Below are 21,865 nucleotides of genomic sequence, written 5' to 3' on the forward strand. Positions count from 1 at the left end.
TTATAAATATTCTGGGTCTCATAATTACTCAACGTATCTTGCTTAATTTACCTTTCATCTTGATGTAAAAATGCATAATATTAGATTCAAACCAATCTGTCATTAGTTTATTTAACAGTGTTTTTCGTGCTAGTATTTTCATTTAATGATTTTGGCAAATTTTTATTTTATTGAAGTATAGTTGATTTACAATGTGTTAATTTCTGCTGTACAGCAAAGTGGTTTGGTTATATATATGTATATATATATATATATATATATGTGTGTGTGTGTGTTTCTCTTTCATATTATTTTACATTATGATCTATTACAGGATATTGAATATAGTTTCCCGTGCTATACAGTAGGACCTTGCTGTTTATTTCATTTAGTAATTTTAATTTAAAACTGAGCATTTAGTTAACATACATTAATGCTTGGCTTTAATAATTGCTTCTTCTTCCTCTTCCTCTTTTTCTTCTCTTTCTTTTCTACTCTTCTTTTCTCTTTGGCAGTTCTCTGTGGACTGATACAAAAAAACTAGTGCAATCCTGCCTGGTATGGACTTGTTGTCCGGGACGTATATATTTGCGGTCCTGTTAGCATGCGTCGTGTTTCAGTCTGGCGCCCAGGAGAAGAACTACACCGTCCGGGAAGAAATGCCAGAAAACGTCCTGATAGGCGACTTGCTGAAAGACCTCAACTTGTCGCTAATTCCAGACAAGTCCTTAACAACGCCTATGCAGTTCAAGTTAGTGTACAAGACCGGAGATGTGCCACTGATTCGAATTGAAGAGGGTACTGGTGAGATCTTCACTACTGGAGCTCGCATTGATCGTGAGAAATTATGTGCTGGTGTCTTAGTGGACACCCGTTGCTTTTATGAGGTGGAGGTTGCCGTTCTGCCAGATGAAATATTTAGACTGGTTAAAATACGTTTTCTGATAGAAGACATAAATGATAATGCACCATTATTCCCTGCAACGGTTATCAACATATCAATTCCAGAGAACTCAGCTATAAACTCTCGATATGCTCTCCCAGCAGCCATTGATCCTGACATAGGAATAAACGGAGTTCAAAACTACCAACTAATTAAGGTGCGTTTTAAAAATGCTTCATTAAAGATAGCACATTTTTTAAAGGGAAGAAAAAAAAAAAGAATCTTAGTGTACTTCAAGTTTTGAGTAAGCCATCACCACAATTTTACAAAGTTTAAGTAAAGCATAGCAAAGAAAATTTATCAATGCAATTTTTGCAATTGCATGGAGTTTATGAATCTTCATTTTATGTATATTCATTTTCAAGCAGTTATTTGTGTTTCCACTAACAATCTATTATAGTGGTCAGACAAGGAGTTCAGCCTTGCTGCTTACAAATCAATAACCTACACAGTATCTTACTTTTAATCTGTCTAGTCATGACTTTGCCTCAAACTTGGCCTAAACAAGCAAATCTAAATGTCAAGAATGAATCCACAAACCTATCGGGTTTTCTATGTGATTATTTGAGACAGAAAGCTTTATCTTGTCCTTTGAAAAGAAGCCAAATACATTTATTTTGGGGGTGAATAGAACATTTTTATTACTAGCATTTCTACACAGATATAGTAGTAAAAAATATTTTTCATGCTGATTTCAAGTCAAAGCAAGATCTTTAAGCATCTCTTGAGTCACAAAATGAGATTAAATTTTAGATATGTCTTGTTAATGTTAAATATTTTCATTTTGTTCCAATTCTTTGAAAACACAGAGCATTCATTTGCAGTAAAGGGTAAGTCAATTTTTCAGTCAAAGAGTTTCAGTTAACCTAAAGAACCTATTTTGGCTTGATTTGGGTCTTGGGGTGGTAAATGCAGAGGGAAGAATAGATGGAATATTTGGTATTCTTTGAAGTATGTGCAGAGAGACTGCATTTATCAAGCGAATGGGAGAATATTTTTAATTGGCTATATGGTACATAGAGTAGTAGAAAACTCAGATTGGGGTATGTGATATAGTACAATGCACTTGAATGATCTTGGCAAATGTGTAAAAGAACAAATGTGCAGGTATAATATAGATATGGTCAAGCAATTTTCAAAGTTTTATAAACATTTTCTGACTATGCATTACCAGATTATGATTATCATAATGACCAATGTTAAAATTATTCAAAGAACACATAAATAAGATATTTTGATGAATATCATCTGAAGGTTTTAGCATGGAGGTTGTGTAATATTGGAAAACTGCTCAGATGAAGCTGATATGTTGTGAAGATATATTTGTTTATAAATACATTCAGAAATCGAACTCTGGAGATCTTTTGAGTGATTTCAAGTGAAATGCAGATTTGTGTGTGAATATAAGAAGTAAAAACTGAAAACAGATGGATGATTTATAAATAAGCATTTCTAAGTAAGGTCCTTGCAATAGTGTCTCCTTATCTGATGAAATGCAAAAATATGCAGAAGTCAGAAAGATATAGATCACAATTTTGTGCTTACCACCGACTAGACAAGCCACCTCCAGCTTAATCTTTCTTACTTTTAGTTTCTCCAGTCATAATATGAGATTGATGATATAAATTTCACAGGGGCAGAATTGGGAAGAATAAGCACTAAGTAGAGGGTAGATACACCTGCATAGAAGGTTTTTCGAGATGCATTGAAACATTTGACTGTATATAGAAATGTGAGGCTTATTACTTTAAACAGTAAGTTGCATAGCAGAGTGGATACTATCTCTAAAGTTACACTGTCCAGTAGATGACTGGACAGTTACACTGTCCAGCAGTGATGACGGAAGTTCTATTATCTGTGGTATCCAATATGGTAGCTACTGGCCACATGTGGCTATTCATTACTTGAAATGTGGTTACTATTACCAAGGCACTGAATTTTTAATTTTAATTAATCTTAACTTTAATAGCCACCTGTGGTAAGTGGCTACTATTTTGGAGAGCACAGCCTAAACAAAGAAAAGCAATTTATTTGGAAAATAAAAATTGACAGATTCAAATCAAAATGGGACCTTACCAAATTTAAATCAGGAATTAGTAATAGGGTCTCTCCACCCAACAATCCTGACAAATGTGTTATTTTGAAATGCAGTGCTTTACTGAAAGAATAATTTTGTAATGTCTCCCTCAGGGCAGCTTAATGAACTTCCAAGAAATTTCTGATTTGTCTTGAAAGCTGCTTAACAAATTCAAATTAAAAAAAAAAAAACAAATAAACCCACTGGCTTAATTTAGGTTTGTTAAAATCTATTTTCATTTGAATTTCTTTGAAAGATTATCAGCAAGTGACATAAAGACAGGCTCACTAGAGGTTCTTAGATGAGTCTTAGAAATAGACATGCTCTACAATTTCATTCTGTTTTAGAATGTGTGATAAGCCAAAAGTGATGTACCTAAGTACTGGGGCATTTGTATGGCCCAATGGGAAAATACTGTCCTGACTGCTTGTTAAAAATAATAATTATGGAACACAAAGCATAGCCCTGGGCTTGCAGAGGGCCATCTCATGGGTTAACTGAGTGCACTTTGACTTGCAAAAAGGTCCTGTCATGAAAGTGGTATGTACACTGGGGGAGGGGGGATAGGGAGGTTAAATAAAAATAAAAAAAGAAACATGTTATGATTCATCCATAAATTTTAAAAAGTGTTATAATTTGAAAGTAAGTAGGCCAACCATACTAATTTATTTTAAAAGATCTTTCCTGCAGAGGTTGAGAATTTAATTAATGTTAACTTGTTCTATTTTTGTTGAGTAGACAAGAATAACAAAATCACAGTTTATCTTAACTAAGGAAATCTAAAATTTATATGAAAAGTTCAGATAACGAAGGGAGAGAAGGGGGAGATATAGGGAAAAATTCTAGGAAAAGTTAGGTCAATTTACACATGAAAGTGTCTTGCTATTAACAAATCTATGTTAATTAACAAGATAATTAACTGAAAATAAAGGTATTTGATAAATGTATCAAAATGTATATAATAAAATGTAACATAAGACAAAACATACAATATTGATCTTCAAAAAATTAATATATAAATATTTTAATTTCATTTATGCATTTCATGATATTAGGTGTGCTTTGGCATAAACCAGGAAAGCATTATGATTACACACTTTAAAAATTTGGATATTGCATTTCAGGGTAATAATTTGTTTTGTTTATGATCATATGACTAGTAAATTGGGAACCAGAATAAGGTCTTCTGACTCTTAGATTTGATTGACAGAAAGAGACAGATAGATAACCTTGAGGGTGAGGATCACAGCAAGTTTAACAGGAAGGAAGAAGAAGAAAATGAAAAAAGACAAAGTAAAAAGAAAGTGAGGAATGAATGAATAACATGATTACCAAGTGATTCTGCTTAGTACAAAGAAAATTATGGTAAAATAAAACTTATCCACATGATCTTGGCAAGGTTAATTTTCAAATTTTTGAGAGATTAGGTTACTCTAAAGAAAAAAAAAAGCTTCATCTATAAAAGTTTTTGATGTGAATTGCCACTTAAAATAATATCCAGAAGTGAAATCTTCCCTTTTCCCTGTCTCAAGTAAAGACATGGTATAATGAGAATTCCCCATGATATTCTGATATAATTTCCCTTAATTTGGACTAGCTATGCTAAAGATCTATAATTATATATATCTCTCTATACACACACATATATATATGTGTATATATATGCCATTTTTATATATTATAAATATTATATATATATTATAAACATAATTTTTAAATGTTATTAAATAATATATTTTAAAATATATGTTATACATGGTATATAGTATATACTACGTGTACACTATACCTACATACATATTGTATACTATATATATAATTATCTGCATCTATGTGTCATCTATCTAATAAATATATACCACTGAGCCCTAGTAGTATTTGACAGAGCTGTTGTCCAGGAGTAGAAAGTTACAATGTCTTTCTAACTTCCACCTTATTATTCTGACAGCCTGTTTCTTATAAAGCTTTTTTTCATATTCTAAGTCTGTTGTCAGGGAAGCTAGTACATTCACAAATAGAAATATACTTCAAGCACCCAATCTGACTCAGGATATGGATATAAACCACAGGGATCTACTTCTTTCCATGGTTGGAACTCAGGGGAAATTAGTTTGTGTAATGATGTTGCATATGTCTTCATTTTCTGCTTCAGATTTTCATCTTCCCTCACATATATCAGCAATAATATTTCTATACTAGCCCAGTGGCAGTGTGTTGATTGGTCCCCTTGAGGCAGGCATGACAATGTTTCAAAGGTTGACTGTGCTGACGGAGCGTGAAGGTCAAATTTTTCTCAGATTCGTGACCCGACTCAAAGCCCTCACACATTTTTGCCCATCTCATAAAGCATCCTCATCTTTTACATCCACCTCAAAAAAAATTAATCTTGGCCAGAGTCTTTTCATATAATCAATGTTTGGGACCTTGTTTCTATTTTGTTTAAAATAAGATATATTTGGTTTTTACTTTAAAAACTAAATGAGAACTAAACATATTGCCTGTTGATCAAGAGTTTGGATTTATGAAATTTAGGTTAGACTTAGATTTGCTTTGAAATCTGGGATTAGAAAATCCAAATTGTGAAAATTCTATCTACCATTAGATTTAGTAACCTTGAATACACTTGCCAAGAATGAGACATCAAATAATATATCGTGGAGCTAAAGAGCAAGCAAACTTTATTATTCTAAAGGAATTAATATTTCTTTATCATATGTATCAATAGATCAAAGTAGTGTGTAGTATCAGGAGGAGTGAGTAAAATTCATTAATGCCATTGCAGGCATAATATGCTATAACAAACAATGTTATAATATGCTATAATATACATAATATGCTATAACAAACAATGTATTTAACTGCTTTAGAAAGCAAAGCTGCCTCTAAAGATATTCAGAAGAGTTTGAATATAATGATTTTCTCAGTTTTCAACTATAAAATGAAGTTTTATTTGGAAGTTCACCCTTTCAGCTTTAAGATAACTTGATTTTATATTCTCTGAATTCTATGATGTGCAGATTAACATTTTTGATCTGTGCTAAAAAGTAAAAAAGGTGACAGTCAAATGACTGTTAGGTCCCTGAAAGCTAGGGGTTATTATCAAAGTGTACCTCCAGTGGGGAAAAATGACAACATAAAACTCATTCTCTTCATAAATGGATCTTTATTAATGTTGTCAGGTCTTATTACAATGAGAGTGTGACACTAATAGGATTAAGTAACTTTTGACTTCATTGCTATTATCAGAGGCCTGGTTAATATAGTCCACTAATGCCTTTCATTAAATACACGTGTTATTAATAGTCCCACATGCAACACATATATGTAGGACATTTTAGATAGCTCAATTCTAGAATTTATAAACTAAGATTCTGAAGAGCAAATGTATGTCCCCAACTTTGATTAATTTACTCACATTCTGCCCTTTGACCTGATAATAGCAACTAGCTATAAGAAATACTGATAAATTTTACATGGATTATTATTAGGCACAGGTTTATTGATCTGTTATTCCATTGTTCACTGTATCTAAATAAGAAACAATTTTATGTTTAATTTTGTGCCTGCCAAAGGGAAAGACTTAAAATCTATTAAATATATATTTAATTATATGACAAAATTATAGAACTCTTTCATGAAAACATGAGGTTTGGTTATACAGATCTACTTGGCTCCCATAATTCTGATCGATGCTAATAATCTGAGATAATAAACATTCCAATGTGTGTAGTTAGTTCAGCATAAATTATTTTTTTGATCTATACAACATTATACTGACTGTATAACAACACTCTTAGTGAACTGAATTATGATCCTTCGTTCAATCTTAGACCAAAAAAAATGATGGATTGGTAAAACTTTTGTACCAGAGGTGATAACATCTTGTTCAGAAGTGATGATAAAAGCAATAAGGTCATTTGGGGGGAAATTTCTGATTTTGACTTAATTCAATCAATAAAATAATTTAAATAGCTTTATGCTTTCACCAAGCTTTATGCTTTATGCTTTTATGTGAATTTGGACCAATTTTGAAGAAATTATTCTTTATCAAAAAATATAAAATGCATATGAAAAATAGTTCTCACTTCAAAATCAAATACAAAAGAAATTAGTATTCTCCCTTCACATTTATCAGTTTAGTCATCTTCATAAATCAGTAAAAAAGTGTGAATAATTCGATAGCATAATAGAGAAAATAAACTGCTTTGACCACAAATTAAATTTTAGTATATCTTTGTTGAAGTGTCTTAGTTTCTGAATGAACATAGAAGGTACCAGAGGAAGGAAAGTATTAAGTTTAATTTAATTTTAAAACACAGAGCTTAAATAACTATTTTTGAAGTGTTCTTTATACATTGGTCTTTTGCTTGCAGAAATTAATATATCTCCACCAATATTATTCCACAATTATATGATAATGGTTGTTTTTCTTCGTAAAAAGTTAAATATTCATCACTAGAGAGCTCAGTGCATCAAAATATAATATCCACATGCAAGCACACAGAAATGTGTCTTTTAGCAACTAAAACAATAAAACTATAGCTGTCCATATATTTTTCATTTGCTGTGAAATGTAAGATGTAATTCTAGATAATCAGTCATAAGAAACCTATTGCTTTATTTTTAACACAGTGAAAGAGTGTTTATATTTTAATTGCTGAATGTAGATGTCTGTAAACTTGCAGGTAAACTAAGAAAAGTAATACAAGGTTATAGAATAGGAAATAGAAATAAAAAACCTTTTGAAAAAAACTACTTTTAAACTTTGTTTTATTCAACAAAACAAGGAGTTTTAAAAGTTGAATGCGTAAAATGAGGTTTCAGGTTATCTCACCTAATTTACATTTGTCCTTGAGATCTCACTTAACCAGGAATTTTATTTTATGGAGGATGTTCTCATGAACATATCTTATCCTATTGCTTATTTTAAATATAGAACTCCATTATTTTAAGCTTCTCCAATAGAATGAAGTAAAGCTCTAAAGAATGGAAAGCTGTTCTACTATTTTCTTAGTTGTAACGGTAACTGACTACCAACTAACATCTTAGTCTAATTCCAGTCATCTAAATTTAACATATACTTAATGAGTGCCCAGCGTACAAAGTCTTGAGGGATAAAAATACGTTTGAAAAATAGTCACTGTCCCCAGGGAGCTTAATAACAAGGCATTATGGGGAATATATTTCTACACTAATGATAGTAAGGAAGAAAACATTTATTGTATTAAAAGAACATTTTATCTTGAATTGGTCATTCTGACATTAAGAACATGGAATTATATTTAAGTGTCCACAGTTTCAGACAAGTTAAAATTTCCCAATCTACTTTCAGTAGATTTTCACCCAGCACTCTCATTAATTCATGATATTTTATTTTTTACTAGGTCTGCAATTGTGGCAGTGATACTTTCTGCCAACATTTATCTGGAAAACAATTTCAAGACTGGAAATAAAATCTTTTTGATGAAAATGTTAATTCCTGTGCTAGTGGTGGTAATTACATAAGTCCTTCTATTATCTTAATTCTTAAACTTGTCGTCTATGCCTCCAATTCCTCTTCTATATAATGGTGAAAATAAAATTATCTTTATCTAACAGGCAGGGATATTATAAAAATTAATGAAATAAGAAAAATACATAAAATTTGCTGAGTGCCTTGAAGAAAAGTGTTTTATAAACAGTAGTTACGGGTTTTGCTCTCTGGTTTAAGATTGTAGTCTCCTCCAACTTTTCTAAAATTATGCTCTATACTCTTTAAAAACCTTATTTTACAACCTAAACTTTTCACACATATTTTATATATGTATACAGAGGAATATATGACAGCATTTTTCTCTTTCTCAATCAGTGCCACTGGCTCCACATTTATTTCTTGACTTAGTTCAATTTAAAACAAACTTCCATTTACCTTCTTTAACTTGTCTCTTGAATCAAATGTTTCCTTCTCCTCATTTGTCTTTCCCTCCTCCTGGCCCTCCATATGACTATGATATTGCTAATGTGAATACTTTCTCATATACAGCTTCTACCATCTGGAATTACTTTATTTACATCTCATTCATATGCCATTTTAAAAAATTAGATGTCCTATCTTGTCTTTTCTTTTTCACACTGAACTCTTTTCTATTTTCCTATTTCTTTTCTTGTAAGTTGGTCAAAATTGTCTTTCTGCAGTGGATTCTGTAGGAGAGATATATAATAACAAATTTGAATTTTTAAATTTTTAATCATTCTAAATTAAATAGGTTTTAAAAGTCATTTTTGCAGCAGGATATTTGCTAGAACTACACTTTCATGGATACTAGTATGTTTTCCTGGTTTAGGAGGGGGCCCTTATATTCACTGAGCACAAGAGTTTGCTTAGAAGCATCCATTTATAGTAGCTTAGTCAGGGACAAGAAGAGCTTTGCTGTCAGTAAGGAAAATAATGAAATAAATAGTTAACAGAAGAACAAAGTGATGCTCTAAACAATCCAGGGATGAAAAAATTAAAAAAAAAAACAATTTAATGGATTATAAATAAAGAAGTGTAGAACTTTATAGATTAATTTTAGTTGAACATAGTGCATTATTGAAGTCACTGAATGATTGTATGGATGAATGTGAGAGTGCATATAGCTATCAAAAAGTAGGAAAATATAATCGTGTTTAGATTATACAAAGTAATGAATATTTGATTAACTTAGATATTCAACTCCCTTCCATAAGTAAATATGAAATGAAGGCTACTTAGATTGGTTGAATACACAAAAAAACTATAAAATTCTGATTTTGATTATTATATTCTTGACTTCATTTAGTGGTGTCACACTGCTTTTCCTCTGAGAACTTAAATATTTAACAGATTTTGTGAGTTTCAGGAGGCCTTCAAATCTTTTAATTTTACTCTGAGGAAAGTGATTCCTGAAGGACCAGCTACAGATAGCCATAGCATTTTCTTCAAAACCATATCACCCCTTCAAATACCTCATTATCCTAGATTCCAAAACCAGTCTAGAACTTTCTAAGTCGAAGAAGTAACGATGACCATCCTATCATATTTAAGCCTTTGGAAGCCATTGTAGTGGTGTGGGAATGTATCTTTAACTAGAAGTACTCATGGGACTGGAAAAGTGAAAATTTCCTCATTGGGGATGGTATATATATGGCACTGAGTTGAAACATTGTTGGATGGCTTCTATATAGGCTGAACTAGCTTATCCATCTGGAGCTTTTAGGATTCTAGACATTTCTCTGAAATCTATTTTCTCCAGAAAACCCGTCTTGAGTTTTCAGGCATATTTAGCTGCCTCGAGTTTTGCTTTAGTCCTTCAAATGATGCTTTAGATCAAATACCTAATTGGTAAAACGAACGGATTTTTATAAAGCTAGAGGTCTCACATAGAAAACCAGTTTACATGCAAAATAGCTAGATTAATAAAACTGACATTTTAATCCCTTTAACTCTTAGAAATCTGATTTTTTGTTATTTATCTAATAGACATGACTTCTTGAGCTGTATATTCTACACAAATATAATCATACTATGGCAAATTTAAGAAGTTTAAAGTAACTTAAAATTTTTCTCCACTTGTTTTATTTGGTATTTTGTAAATAGTAATCTCATTTTAACTATGTCTGGCCTTCTGTAATCTAGACTGTTAAAGGTTTGAGGCAAAAAATTGACTCCTGTCTGAGATAATCTTCTACATACCCTACAATCTAGTGGCTGGCCTTATTTGAGTATTGATTAGTGTAAAAATAGCATTTTACCAAATAGCTCCCTGATATTATGAGACAACTGTGGTATTTGGTTAAGCAATTATTTTTATATTGTTTCCCCATTTTAAGGCATAGTGTATTAATTAGATTCAGCTATAAGTAAACAAACTATTGTTTTAGATAACCTCAAGAGTTATTTCAAAGTATCTTCATGGTTTGCTACACAGTTTACTGACAGTTGTTTCATCTGCCACAATTGTTAAGCTTTCTTAAACTTAATTGCTCCAATGGGTTAGTGATAGTTGATTCACCCATATTTGCAGTGCATTGCCACAATGAGTTATCCACAATTCTTTTTACTGACAACAGCTTTTGTATTTTGTGTTACTATGATATTGGAAGATTTTTTTTCCCCGCACATAACTGACTGCATAACTCTATGATTTCACACATTAGCAATTTCTGTTTCACAAATAACTGGATTTGCTGTCCTAGTTGCTTTAAAAGATAACTGCTTATTTTGATTATTGCTTAGGCAATATTTGTAGTTACTTTAAGTGTTGCTTTCTCAAATGATTTCCACAGACACAGTGGACAAACAGTTTGACCTGTAGAGTTCAGATTCAATTTGTAGATTAAAAAGAGAATTATCTTTGGGTGCCTTATACATATCTTTGTGTATATATATGTTTTAGCCTCTATTTTATCCTCACCTGGTTTTCTGTTATTTACTTTTGTTGTATAAAATGAGGCTAACCACATAATTTATCCTCCAAATAAGGGCAAGTTTAAAAGTGAAAGGGCACCTCTTAATAATTAAACAGGGACCAAGAATATATGGTCACAATACATAAAACCCAAAATGTCTAATTTCTTCTTTGCCATTTTATGTTTCCTATTCTTCCTAAAGGTCTGAACTACCTTGAGCCAGAAAGCTGCCACTTCCTGAATATTAATGAAGTAAACTATTACTTGCACTAACACAAACTGGACTCTCCATTTATTTTAGCTGAACAATTCTCAGGTGAACAATTCTGAGTTAGCTCAATTGGCAAAAGATTGGCTTGTGAAGAATTATCTGGCAGCAGACATGCTATCATCAAATTTATGTAGGGTGAATCCTTTTCTGAGCTGGCATTGTTCATCTCATGTAGTGTTCACTAAAGCTAAACAGGCAAGAGAATGGCATGGAAAGCAGATGTAATTTCATTAAAAATTCTTTTATTTTGGACATATGATTTCCTTAATCATTATTTAAATATATGAAGGCTATCTGTCCTTTGCTTCCAAGCTTTGACTCACAAAAATTAGGAGGGATTAGCCTCTGGCCAAGGTTCTAAACAATTAAGGTTTTAAGAAGTTAAATGTGTTACCCCATTTCTCCTTTTCTACACTGTTTTCCCTGAGTACCTATTTATCTAGAGGCCATTTGAGTATAGCCTAAACAGTTGATGAGTTAGAGAACCTCTTGCACATCTTTTCGAACTAAAAATTAGGTTGTAGATAAGAGCCTTGAGTGGTTTTTGTAAGAGAAGAATAGTGATTTTATCTGCATGGACATATTCTTCATAAATACTTTTAAAAGAACAGTTTATATTTTCCTCCATTATACTGATTTGAGAATAATAATGGATACTTGGATGCAGTATCAAATTGTACTCTGTTGTTGTTTCTCCACTCACCAACATTAAAAAACATGATGTCACCAATAATCATTTAATTATTTTTGCATCATATGTTTTAGTTTTCTTCATGGATTTGCCTGGACTTCATTCAGCGTTTTGAACTTTTTTTTACATACATACTAAATATAAATATATATTTTTAGATAGATAAATATGGGCACTTAGGTCACCATCAGGAGATATATATTATATATTGTATATATATATATCAGGTGTATTCTGATGGTGACTTAAGAGTGCCCATATCCTATTCTAGTTGAGCTAATCATTTTTCTAAAGATAAATTTAAATTTCACCCCCTAACTGTCCTATATGCCTTGACTCATAGAACCAGATATGATGCAGAATTCTATTTTAAAAGTCAATTGTGCATATCAGGATTACTGTTCTTTTATATGACATTATTCATGAAAAGCAAAGCGATTCAATGAATTAGTAAACACATTTCAAGTATGTTTATTTTGAAACTTACCTTTAATTCTTAGAGATAGCTTGAATATTTTAGTATAGTCCCTAATAAAAAGAATTGAATTAGATTCAAGTATCTAGGTAATAGAGTTAATAGCAATCACTACAAACTTAATAATTCTGGTGGTAATAAAAATCAAGTTAAATACAAAATGTGGTATAGAGTTCAGCTAGTTTAATAATCCAATGGTTTAATAGTATACATTTGATTTTAGAGTAATGATGTTTTAAAATGCAAATTGCTTATTATTAGATTCCTTAACTTTATATTAATTGTTTTTCTTCCACCTCTTGGCAGTTTACCAAATCACAAACGATTTTTTTTTAGTACCTGCTTTTATTTTATTTATTTATTTTTAACATCTTTATTGGAGTATAGTCGCTTTACAATATTGTGTTAGTTGCTGCTGTATAACAAAGTGAATCAGCTATATGTATACATATATCCCCATATCTCCTCCCACAAATGATTTTAATCAGAGAAGAATGTCTTTTTCAGAAGTTAAAACCAGTATTTATTAAATGTTTACCAGTCTACTATCATTGATAGGGTTTTGCTATACTTCAAAAATATATATCCCAAGGTTGTCAAATTTTTGAGAAATTGTGATTACATTAAATTATAGTTTGATAATCAAAACATAATTTGAGCATCACTTTAATATTCAGGCTTCTTGTCCTTGCTATTATGTGCATGAAAGTAATTGATCATAATTCTATATAAATTATTCATTCTAAACTGTAGTCAATACTTTGTTATTCTATGGTTAATAATCAGATTTAAGTGAATCATATCTTTTCCCATTACCTTTTTTCTCCAAAATACTTTAAAAATATTTCCTAGAAATTTTCTACTTCAGCAAATGTATGTCAAGACTCCCAGACTGTACAGCTAAAACTAATGCAGTATTGTAAATCAACCATACTTCAATTTAAAAAAAGTCTCCCAGAAAACTTCTTTAAATTCCAGAATTATTCATGGGATTGGATAAACTCACATCTCCATTAGATGTTTTTTCCTGTTATTAGTAAAATCCCCTCTAGTTCTGATCAGTGTTGTAGCAGCTTTGTCCTTGGTTTTTATTATATATAGGATATTTTACAAGAAGCAGCATCTTCCCCCTTCTAAGAAGATAGTCAAAGCAAATTGGTGTGTTTATTTAGAATAGTAGGGATTTTTAAAGGGAATTTCAAATTGGACTTTCTAGGTATCACAAACCTCAATCATTGATAAAGAGATTCCTCTTTTAACAATTTATTTTGATGTAGCTACATTCACTTTGCAGATTTTTTGGTAGTTGTACATGTTTCCTTAAACCATTTTTCTTCTAACTATTGGCTTACTGAGGTTGTGAAAACGTACAGAGGCTGTGGATACCAACAATTTTAAGTTCTGCTTTGATTTCCAGAGGGGAAATGTAATATTATACTGGCTTTGGCATATAAGACCTTTACATTAATTCTTAGTCAAGATAAAAAAATAATTTTCTTTTACCACATTGCCCAATTATCATCCTTTAATCAAAGTAACTTATTAATGCTACAGAATGTATTTGTGTACATTATAGTTTAGAACTTGATTTTGAGAACATTTTATTCTAAAAATCGTATCAAGACGTGACTTTCCAAATGCACAGTATTTTCCTATTATGGTTAAACTTGTACCTCTTTTTGTCCCCCTCATCTCACCCTTTTAAACTAAGACTTGTAGCTGCACGAGGACTGAAAATACCTTTGCTTATTTATGACCTTATTTGGTAAACTTTATTTAATGTAGGTATTAAAAAAGGAGGTAAAACCCCGAAAATGTCCCAGTTCAAAAGAGAGCAAAACCAAAAACTCCTTTCTACTAACTTTATACTTTGAAGCATTTATTTTATAACCCTTAACTGTCAAGAATTGTCATATGTTTTGCCATCTATGACAGCTCTTTTAGTAGAATAAGGGAAAGGCATTGTTATAATAAGTAAGGGATTTAAGTAGAGCAGCTTTCTGGTAGAGTGAAAATAGTGATAATTCTGCCGTCATGCTCTTGTTTTTTCCTGTACTGTCCACTGGGTTATCCATTATTTTTCAATATGATACAAATTAATTAAGATATGTAGTGAGCTGTGGAAAATTTCTTATATTTTGTCATAATCATATGTTTACTGACTGTACATCTATAAATCAGTAAGCAATGCATGAAACTCTAAGAATTATAGTATTATGAAAATATCTACAAAACCCTAGATGTTTAAACCACTGTGTTTTTTCATATGATATTGTCACCAATCAAATATATTCACCATTTTTATTTTAAAAATAATAAACAATTATTGTTTAACATAATTTAAAAATACCATGTTTAAATTAACAAATGTAAAATAAAGAGTTGGACATTTATTCATATCAGATAAATAAAATAATGTTTTCTATGTATATATAATATTTCCCATAATGTTCAGTTTTTCTTTGTCATCTATAGCTTTAGCTCTTATTGAATAAGAACGTGTCTTGGAACCTGAATCAAAACTTGATTTTAAAATTTTAGTTGGTAACCAAAGATCAAATTTCTCCAGTTCTGTATCAGATGATCTGATCATTAGACACTAGGTGGATTCACTTAATTTCAAGTATTACATTTTAAATGTGTGTTGATTTTATCACCTATAATTTCAAGCTACTGTGTAAACCTTGGAAATTTTAAATAGTACTTCCATTGGTCACAAATAGAAATTAGTTTGCTGCTATTCTGGCCTAGCATACAAATAAAGTCAAAAGCTTCTCCTCCTGGAAACATTTAAACCATTTATATTTTCATAAAATTAGGTATTACTTACTGGTGATCTCAGAGTTTTTAAAAATACAATTAACCACAAGATAAGATAGTCTATATGAAAATATGTTTATAGTCGGCTTACTGCCATAGAAAAGTGATGTTTGTACAAATGATTCTAATGCACAGATGTGATTCATTTCTTTCCATTTATATTTCTGAGGCTCTTCTGATTATTTATTTGCTGGATCCTACAAGTATAATTGTAGTTATACTGATTTCAGAGTAAAACTTCGCATTTGGATACAATTTAGTCTTTTCCTTTTAGGATCATAATTCTCAGTGTGTTGGCCCAGGGTTTCTTGACCTTGGCACTATAGACGTTTAGAGCTGGATAATTCCCTCTTGTGAGATGGGGTAGGACAGGATGGGGGCTGTCCTGTGCATTGTAGGAAGTTTATTAGTATACCTGGCCTCTACCCACTAAGTCCCCGTGGCACCCTCCTGCTTAGATGTGACAACCAAAAATATTTCCAGAGTTTGCTAAATATCCCCTGTGTGGGGGAGGGGGTTGGAATTTCCTTAGCAGAGAACTACTGCTTTAGCCCACCCTTGCACAGCCTAGTGTGGTAGGAGCAGATTTATCTTATTTTTAGTAACTCCAAGGACAAGTCAGGATGTTTTGAACACTTTCCCAAACCTTCAAACGATGACCATTTCCAGATGAGAGAATACTTCACAAATGTTTAAACAATAAATGCAATTTGAACAGTTTCTTAAACTTTAGGAGTCATAAGTGGAAAAGTATTAGCACATAAAGAAGTATTAGCACCAGGCTTCCCTGGTGGCGCAGTGGTTGAGAGTCTGCCTGCTAATGCAGGGAACACGGGTTCGAGTCCTGGTCTGGGAGTATCCCACATGCCGCGGAGCAACTAGTCCGGTGAGCCACAGCTACTGAGCCTGTGCGTCTGGAGCCTGTGCTCTGCAACAAGAGAGGCTGCGATAGTGAGAGGCCCGTGCACCGCGATGAAGTGTGGCCCCCGCTGGCCACAACTAGAGAAAGCCCTCACACAGAAACGGAAGACCCAACACAGCAAAAATAAATTAATTAATTAATAAACTCCTACCCCCCCAAAAAAGTATTAGCACCTTTGATAGATTTTATGAAGTAATAATGCTTTTTTATAATTTCCAAAATATTATAATTAATTTTCAGTGTAGAAGTTACTTTCTTATCTATGTAACTAGAAAGGGAACATTATGCTAAATATAGAGCAAAGTAACTTGAGAGATGGTTTTCTTCTAAATTCAGATGGGATAAACAATTCATTAATTGCACAAAAGTATTTCAATATTTATTCTGTTTTATTATATATCAAGAAAACACACTTATTGTTAACACTAACAAAATCTTAACTTATGCAATGAATCCACTTTATAAATTGAATATTTATATGAAACAATTGTGTCCTTTGCCCAAATTAATTTCCAATCTTAGAATAAAAATTAGAAGGATAAAATTAATATGTATGAGTACTTTTGTTTGTAAAATGTTATAAATTGTGGGAACTCAGCTAGTAAAGAAAGGTTTATTCTTTTCAGTAGTAAAATCATTATTTTTTTAATTTGATTTCATGGTTGTGTAAAAATTATTAGTTAAAATAGTTAACTGCTAATGTTAAAATAGTAAACTTTGAAAAAAAACTATTTGCTACTGTTAAGGATAAGAAATTATAAAAATTAACATCTAGCAGTAGACAAATTAAGAACTGTTTGAAGATACAGTATATGAATGTAACACAGTTTGCCTTGTATGATAGCACTAGTATGGCTATCTTGTTAAAAGAAGCATTTATTAAGCCAATGTCTTTACTAATGGGTTTATTTATGATCAATTGTTTTTAGCTCTTAAATTTTATAATTTTTTCTTTTAGTATTGTGAGGCATGAAAATATATTTTGACCGTATGCCTACAATAATCTTATCTAAACTGCTATATTCGTCACTGAAAATGTCTACGCTTTAATGTGTGAAACTGGGACCAATTTAGTTAAGTTTGTCATTGGCTGTGTCTGTAAAGAACTGATTAACTTAATAAGACTGGAAGTTTCAGTTGTTTCATTGATTGACATAGTTGCTAGATGTCATGGCATAAAAATACTGGTTCTGCCTTTCAAGGCATGACCTTAATTAATTTTGGAGAACTTTTATAAACATTACTATTCTCTGGATGGAGTTTAGATATTATAGTATATTGATACCCTGATTAAAAAGTGTGATTCAGTGCACCTGAGGGGGAAAAAAATTACTAGTAGTTTGAAAATATCATTGTTTCTCCTGATTCAAAATGATCCCAGACATAATTTAAATCACTCCTGGAATCAGTGTCATGGGGCGTAGTATTTGCTGATATTAAATATGTCTAGTAAATTTGAGTAGGCTAAGACTCCTTAAATATATAAATATAGCTATACTTATAGAACACTGATGTTTTTTTTTCCTATGGAGGGGCTACTTTAAGAAGAAGACATGATTTTTTTATTGGAAAGTAGTGACAAAAATATTTTTGTCATCTACTATGCTGATAATTCATTTAGATAGCAATAGCTTATGTATTTAATAGATATTAAAATTTATTTTGACTTTGTTGGTTCCTTGTGTTTCTGTAAAAGATACCTGTCTTGGCCTGTGGAACTGGTAGTGCCAGTTGTACAGAAGAGGTAGTACCGTAAGAGGAGGAAAATTACTACAACAATCATGGTAATGAATATGATGAGGATAATGGCAATGATGATGATACTGTTGATGATGAAAATCATGAATTTTCTAATGATAATCACTTATTTGATGATATTAAAAATGCTACTCATGAATTGTTTAACATCAACGAAATTTGAGCTTCATGTTTCCATCTTGCTAAAAACATGGTCAATAATGAAGAATCAGAAATGATCTCAGAGAACATGGTACTTCCTTCTAAAATAGAATCAGAAAAACATTTAAGCAAATGGGGATCAGTTCTTCCTCCCCTTAAATTAAAACAGGAAAGGATAGGTAAGAGGTAAGGCCCTCTTAATGTCTCAAGATATATCCCATACGGTCAGTACCAACTGGCTAAGCCTTGGATTATGAAAAGAACTTTGACTATAAATGGCCTCACCCGGAGCTTTCTCTGATTCAGTGGACAAGATACTTTTGTCTGGGCATTATCTAATATTGTCTGCCCTGATTTTTTTCTCTCTTTAATTATCTCTTAATCCAGAGGCATGTCAAAACTATCCCATGGCCTCCATTCCTTGCCCAGTCTTAACCCACAAAGAAGAATGTGCATTTGAGTTAAAGTCTGAACTGCAGAAAGCCATGTCTAATGTTGCCAATCCTTCGCTTCCATTAGGGAAAAAAAATATACTCTTTGGTCTGTCTGAAATGTGCACGGGAAAAAAAGACCCAGGTTTGCTGCCCTTCTCAGGCCATCCTCCAACAAACCCTGCCCCCACCTCCATGATGATCTGCTTCAACTGTTGGGCTACAACCTACCTCTCAAAAACCAGATTACTGAAAAATCTGGTACTTTCGTTAACAAATGTGAACAATGTTTTAGTGACTAACAATACAAACAAACAAAAAATATATATATCATCCACAAGATTTGTCTGTTCATCCATTGATAGCATTAGCATTAATGACTTCCAATTATTCAGCAAAGCCTCGATTAGAATGAACCATCTCTTATTAGTCACTGCCCATTTGAAACTCCATTCCCCACAGAGCAAAGGATTTGAGCTATTCTTGCAATGATTACCCATTTCCAAGGAATGTAATCTTTGGACAACTTTGTCATTGACTTCTCTCAAGAAAATTTGCCACCATCTTTATCATGACATCTAGTTAATCAGTATTCAGACACCCTGACACAGAGAAGAAATGGCCTCCCCATATGATATAGAAACTGAAATCCTTTTTTGGAGTAAAGGAGATTTCTGGGCTTTGAGGATTAAGTAGGACATTAGTAGAATGAATCAGATTTTGTTTTCTGTTTCATTTATATATGTCTCATATTTAGTCATTTGTTTAAGATTTTCCCTTTTTTTCTGAAAGTCAAAACCTGGCTTTTCAAAACTAAGTGAAGAATAGACTGAAAAAAAATTGGAAACTGATGAATGGATTTGTTTCAATATCCATCTGTTCTCATGGATATAACCACCCTGATATCTTCAATTAAATCTCCTTTGGAGGAGGCACCCCGGGCGGGGGTTTTAGCAGCCGCTGAGTAGGGTGGGCGTTTCCTCCCACTCGCTCATGACGCACAGGTTGGGCACGTGCGAGGCTCAGGAACAGGAATTCCAGTGCTGACCATTGAGTCCGACTGGACCTGGGCCTCTGGGACAAATTCAGTGAACTGGCCACCAAGTGCATTATTGAGATCGTGGAGTTTGCTAAACATCTACCAGGCTTCACCGGCTTGACCATCGCAAACCAAATCACCCTGCTGAAGGCAGCCTGTTTGGACATCCTGATTCTGAGAATTTGTACCAGGTATACCCCAGAGCAAGACACCATGCCATTTTCAGACGGCCTGACCCTGAATCGAACCCAGATGCACAACGCCAGGATCAGACTCCTGACCGACCTCGTATTCACCTTCGCCAGCCAGCTCCTACATCTGGAGATGGACGACACGGAGACAGGCCTTCTCAGCGCCATCTGCTTGATCTGTGGAGACCGCCAGGACCTTGAGGAACCAACAAAATTAGATAAGCTACAAGAACCATTGCTGGAAGCACTAAAAATTTATATCAGAAAGAGACGATCCAGCAAGCCTCACATGTTTCCAAAGATCCTCATGAAAATCACAGATCACAGCATCAGTGCTAAAGGTGCAGAAAGTGTAATTACCTTGAAAATGGAAATTCCTGGCTCGATGCCCCCTCTCATTCAGGAAATGCTGGAGAATTCTGAAGGACATGAACCCTTGACCCCAAGCTCAAGTGGGAACACAGCATTGCACAGTCCGAGCACCTCGCCCAGCTCCGTGGAGAACAGTGGTGTCGGTCAGTCACCACTGCTGCCATAAGACACTTTCTAGCTACTTCAGACATTCCCCAGTACCTTCACTCCTGGGATTTAAAATGCAAGGAAAATACATTTTTACTGCTGCTTAGTTTTTGGACTGAAAATATATTCAAACTCAAGAAGTTTTCATATGTATCAATATATGCCCCTCACTGTCTAACTTACCTAGAAGTACAAACATTTTAATTCTAAAAATCAGCTATTTCGTGCAACCCAAAACCAGTTAAAAGCTTCTATTCTCCTCTTTGAACACTCAAGATTGCATGGCAAAGACCCAGTCAAAATTATTTCCCCCTGGTTAAGCTTCTGAAGACTCTGCACATACAGAAGTATAGCTCTGTTCTTTCCCGTACGTTTGGTGCTTTCCTTTTGTCTTGCATACCCCAAATAACCAAGACACCAAGGTTATGGAACAGATTACTTACATATCCAGTTAAGAAAGGGTCAAAAAGATAACTGTCTTGCTTTCACAGACCAAGACATCAAGGTAAGGAAATGGGACTGTTGTACAGTGTGGCTAGATAAGGCTAAAGATGTTCTACTTTAGTAAGTATAGAAGCTTGTGCTTGCTCTCTGGATGCTCTCAGACCGCATCTTTTATTTCATGTTGCCCAGTGAGGTATACAACAAATTCACTGTACTAGCAGAAGATAATTCCGTTATAGTGTAACTGCCAGTTCAAGTATCAAATGTCATTTGTTCAATTGTTGATGTCACTTTAAATTAAAAGTGGTTTATTACTTGTTTAATGACATAACTACACAATTTTTTTAGAGGTACATTTTTACAGTAATGATAGCCTCCAAGGCAGAAACACTTTTCCGTGTTAATAAAAGTTTTTGTTTACCTATTCACAAGCCATTTGGGAGGTTTCATGGGATAATGACGGGCTAGTCTACCACCTTCACCATGTAACTCTGTATCCTTCCTGATTCCTGCTTGATACTGGGGGGGTTTCCATTGCCTCCCAAAGTCACAGGTAGAGAATCTGCGTCCTCTGGCCTGATTCAATCACTGTGAAGCAGAGTGGAGGCTGGGGTGGAGTGGTTAACAGATACAAGTGTCAGTTTCTTAGTTCTCATTTAAGCACTAGTGGAAATTTTTTTTTTTAATATTATCAAGCCTGTGATGTACTTTCTCTGGCTCTGTTTGTACATTGAAATTGTTTAACAATGCTTTCT

The 21,865-nt window shown here is 32.9% G+C and overlaps 1 protein-coding gene and 1 pseudogene across 9 annotated transcripts in view; both read left to right on the forward strand.

Annotated features, from left to right (window-relative positions):
• Positions 1-524: 524 nt before the first annotated feature.
• PCDH11X (protocadherin 11 X-linked) overlaps positions 525-21,865 on the forward strand; it is a gene marked incomplete at both ends in the record, with an annotated part of 692,182 nt that continues 670,841 nt past the window's right edge. For 4 of the 8 annotated variants that reach the window (XM_079909951.1, XM_079909952.1, XM_079909953.1 and 1 more), the window contains one exon: positions 540-1,079. In XM_079909951.1, coding sequence (XP_079766077.1) covers positions 540-1,079 — 540 coding nt within the window. Of the gene's footprint in view, positions 1,080-21,865 lie in introns of all 8 variants that reach the window. The other 4 variants (XM_079909949.1, XM_079909954.1, XM_079909950.1 and 1 more) reach the window with 2 other exon arrangements.
• LOC307180187 (retinoic acid receptor beta-like) lies at positions 18,536-20,685 on the forward strand (annotated as a pseudogene). Its single transcript has 2 exons — positions 18,536-18,665; positions 19,922-20,685. The product of its transcript is annotated as a retinoic acid receptor beta-like (transcript).

The sequence above is a fragment of the Stenella coeruleoalba genome, assembly GCF_951394435.1.
Source record: "Stenella coeruleoalba genome assembly, chromosome: X".
Taxonomy (NCBI): domain Eukaryota; kingdom Metazoa; phylum Chordata; class Mammalia; order Artiodactyla; family Delphinidae; genus Stenella; species Stenella coeruleoalba.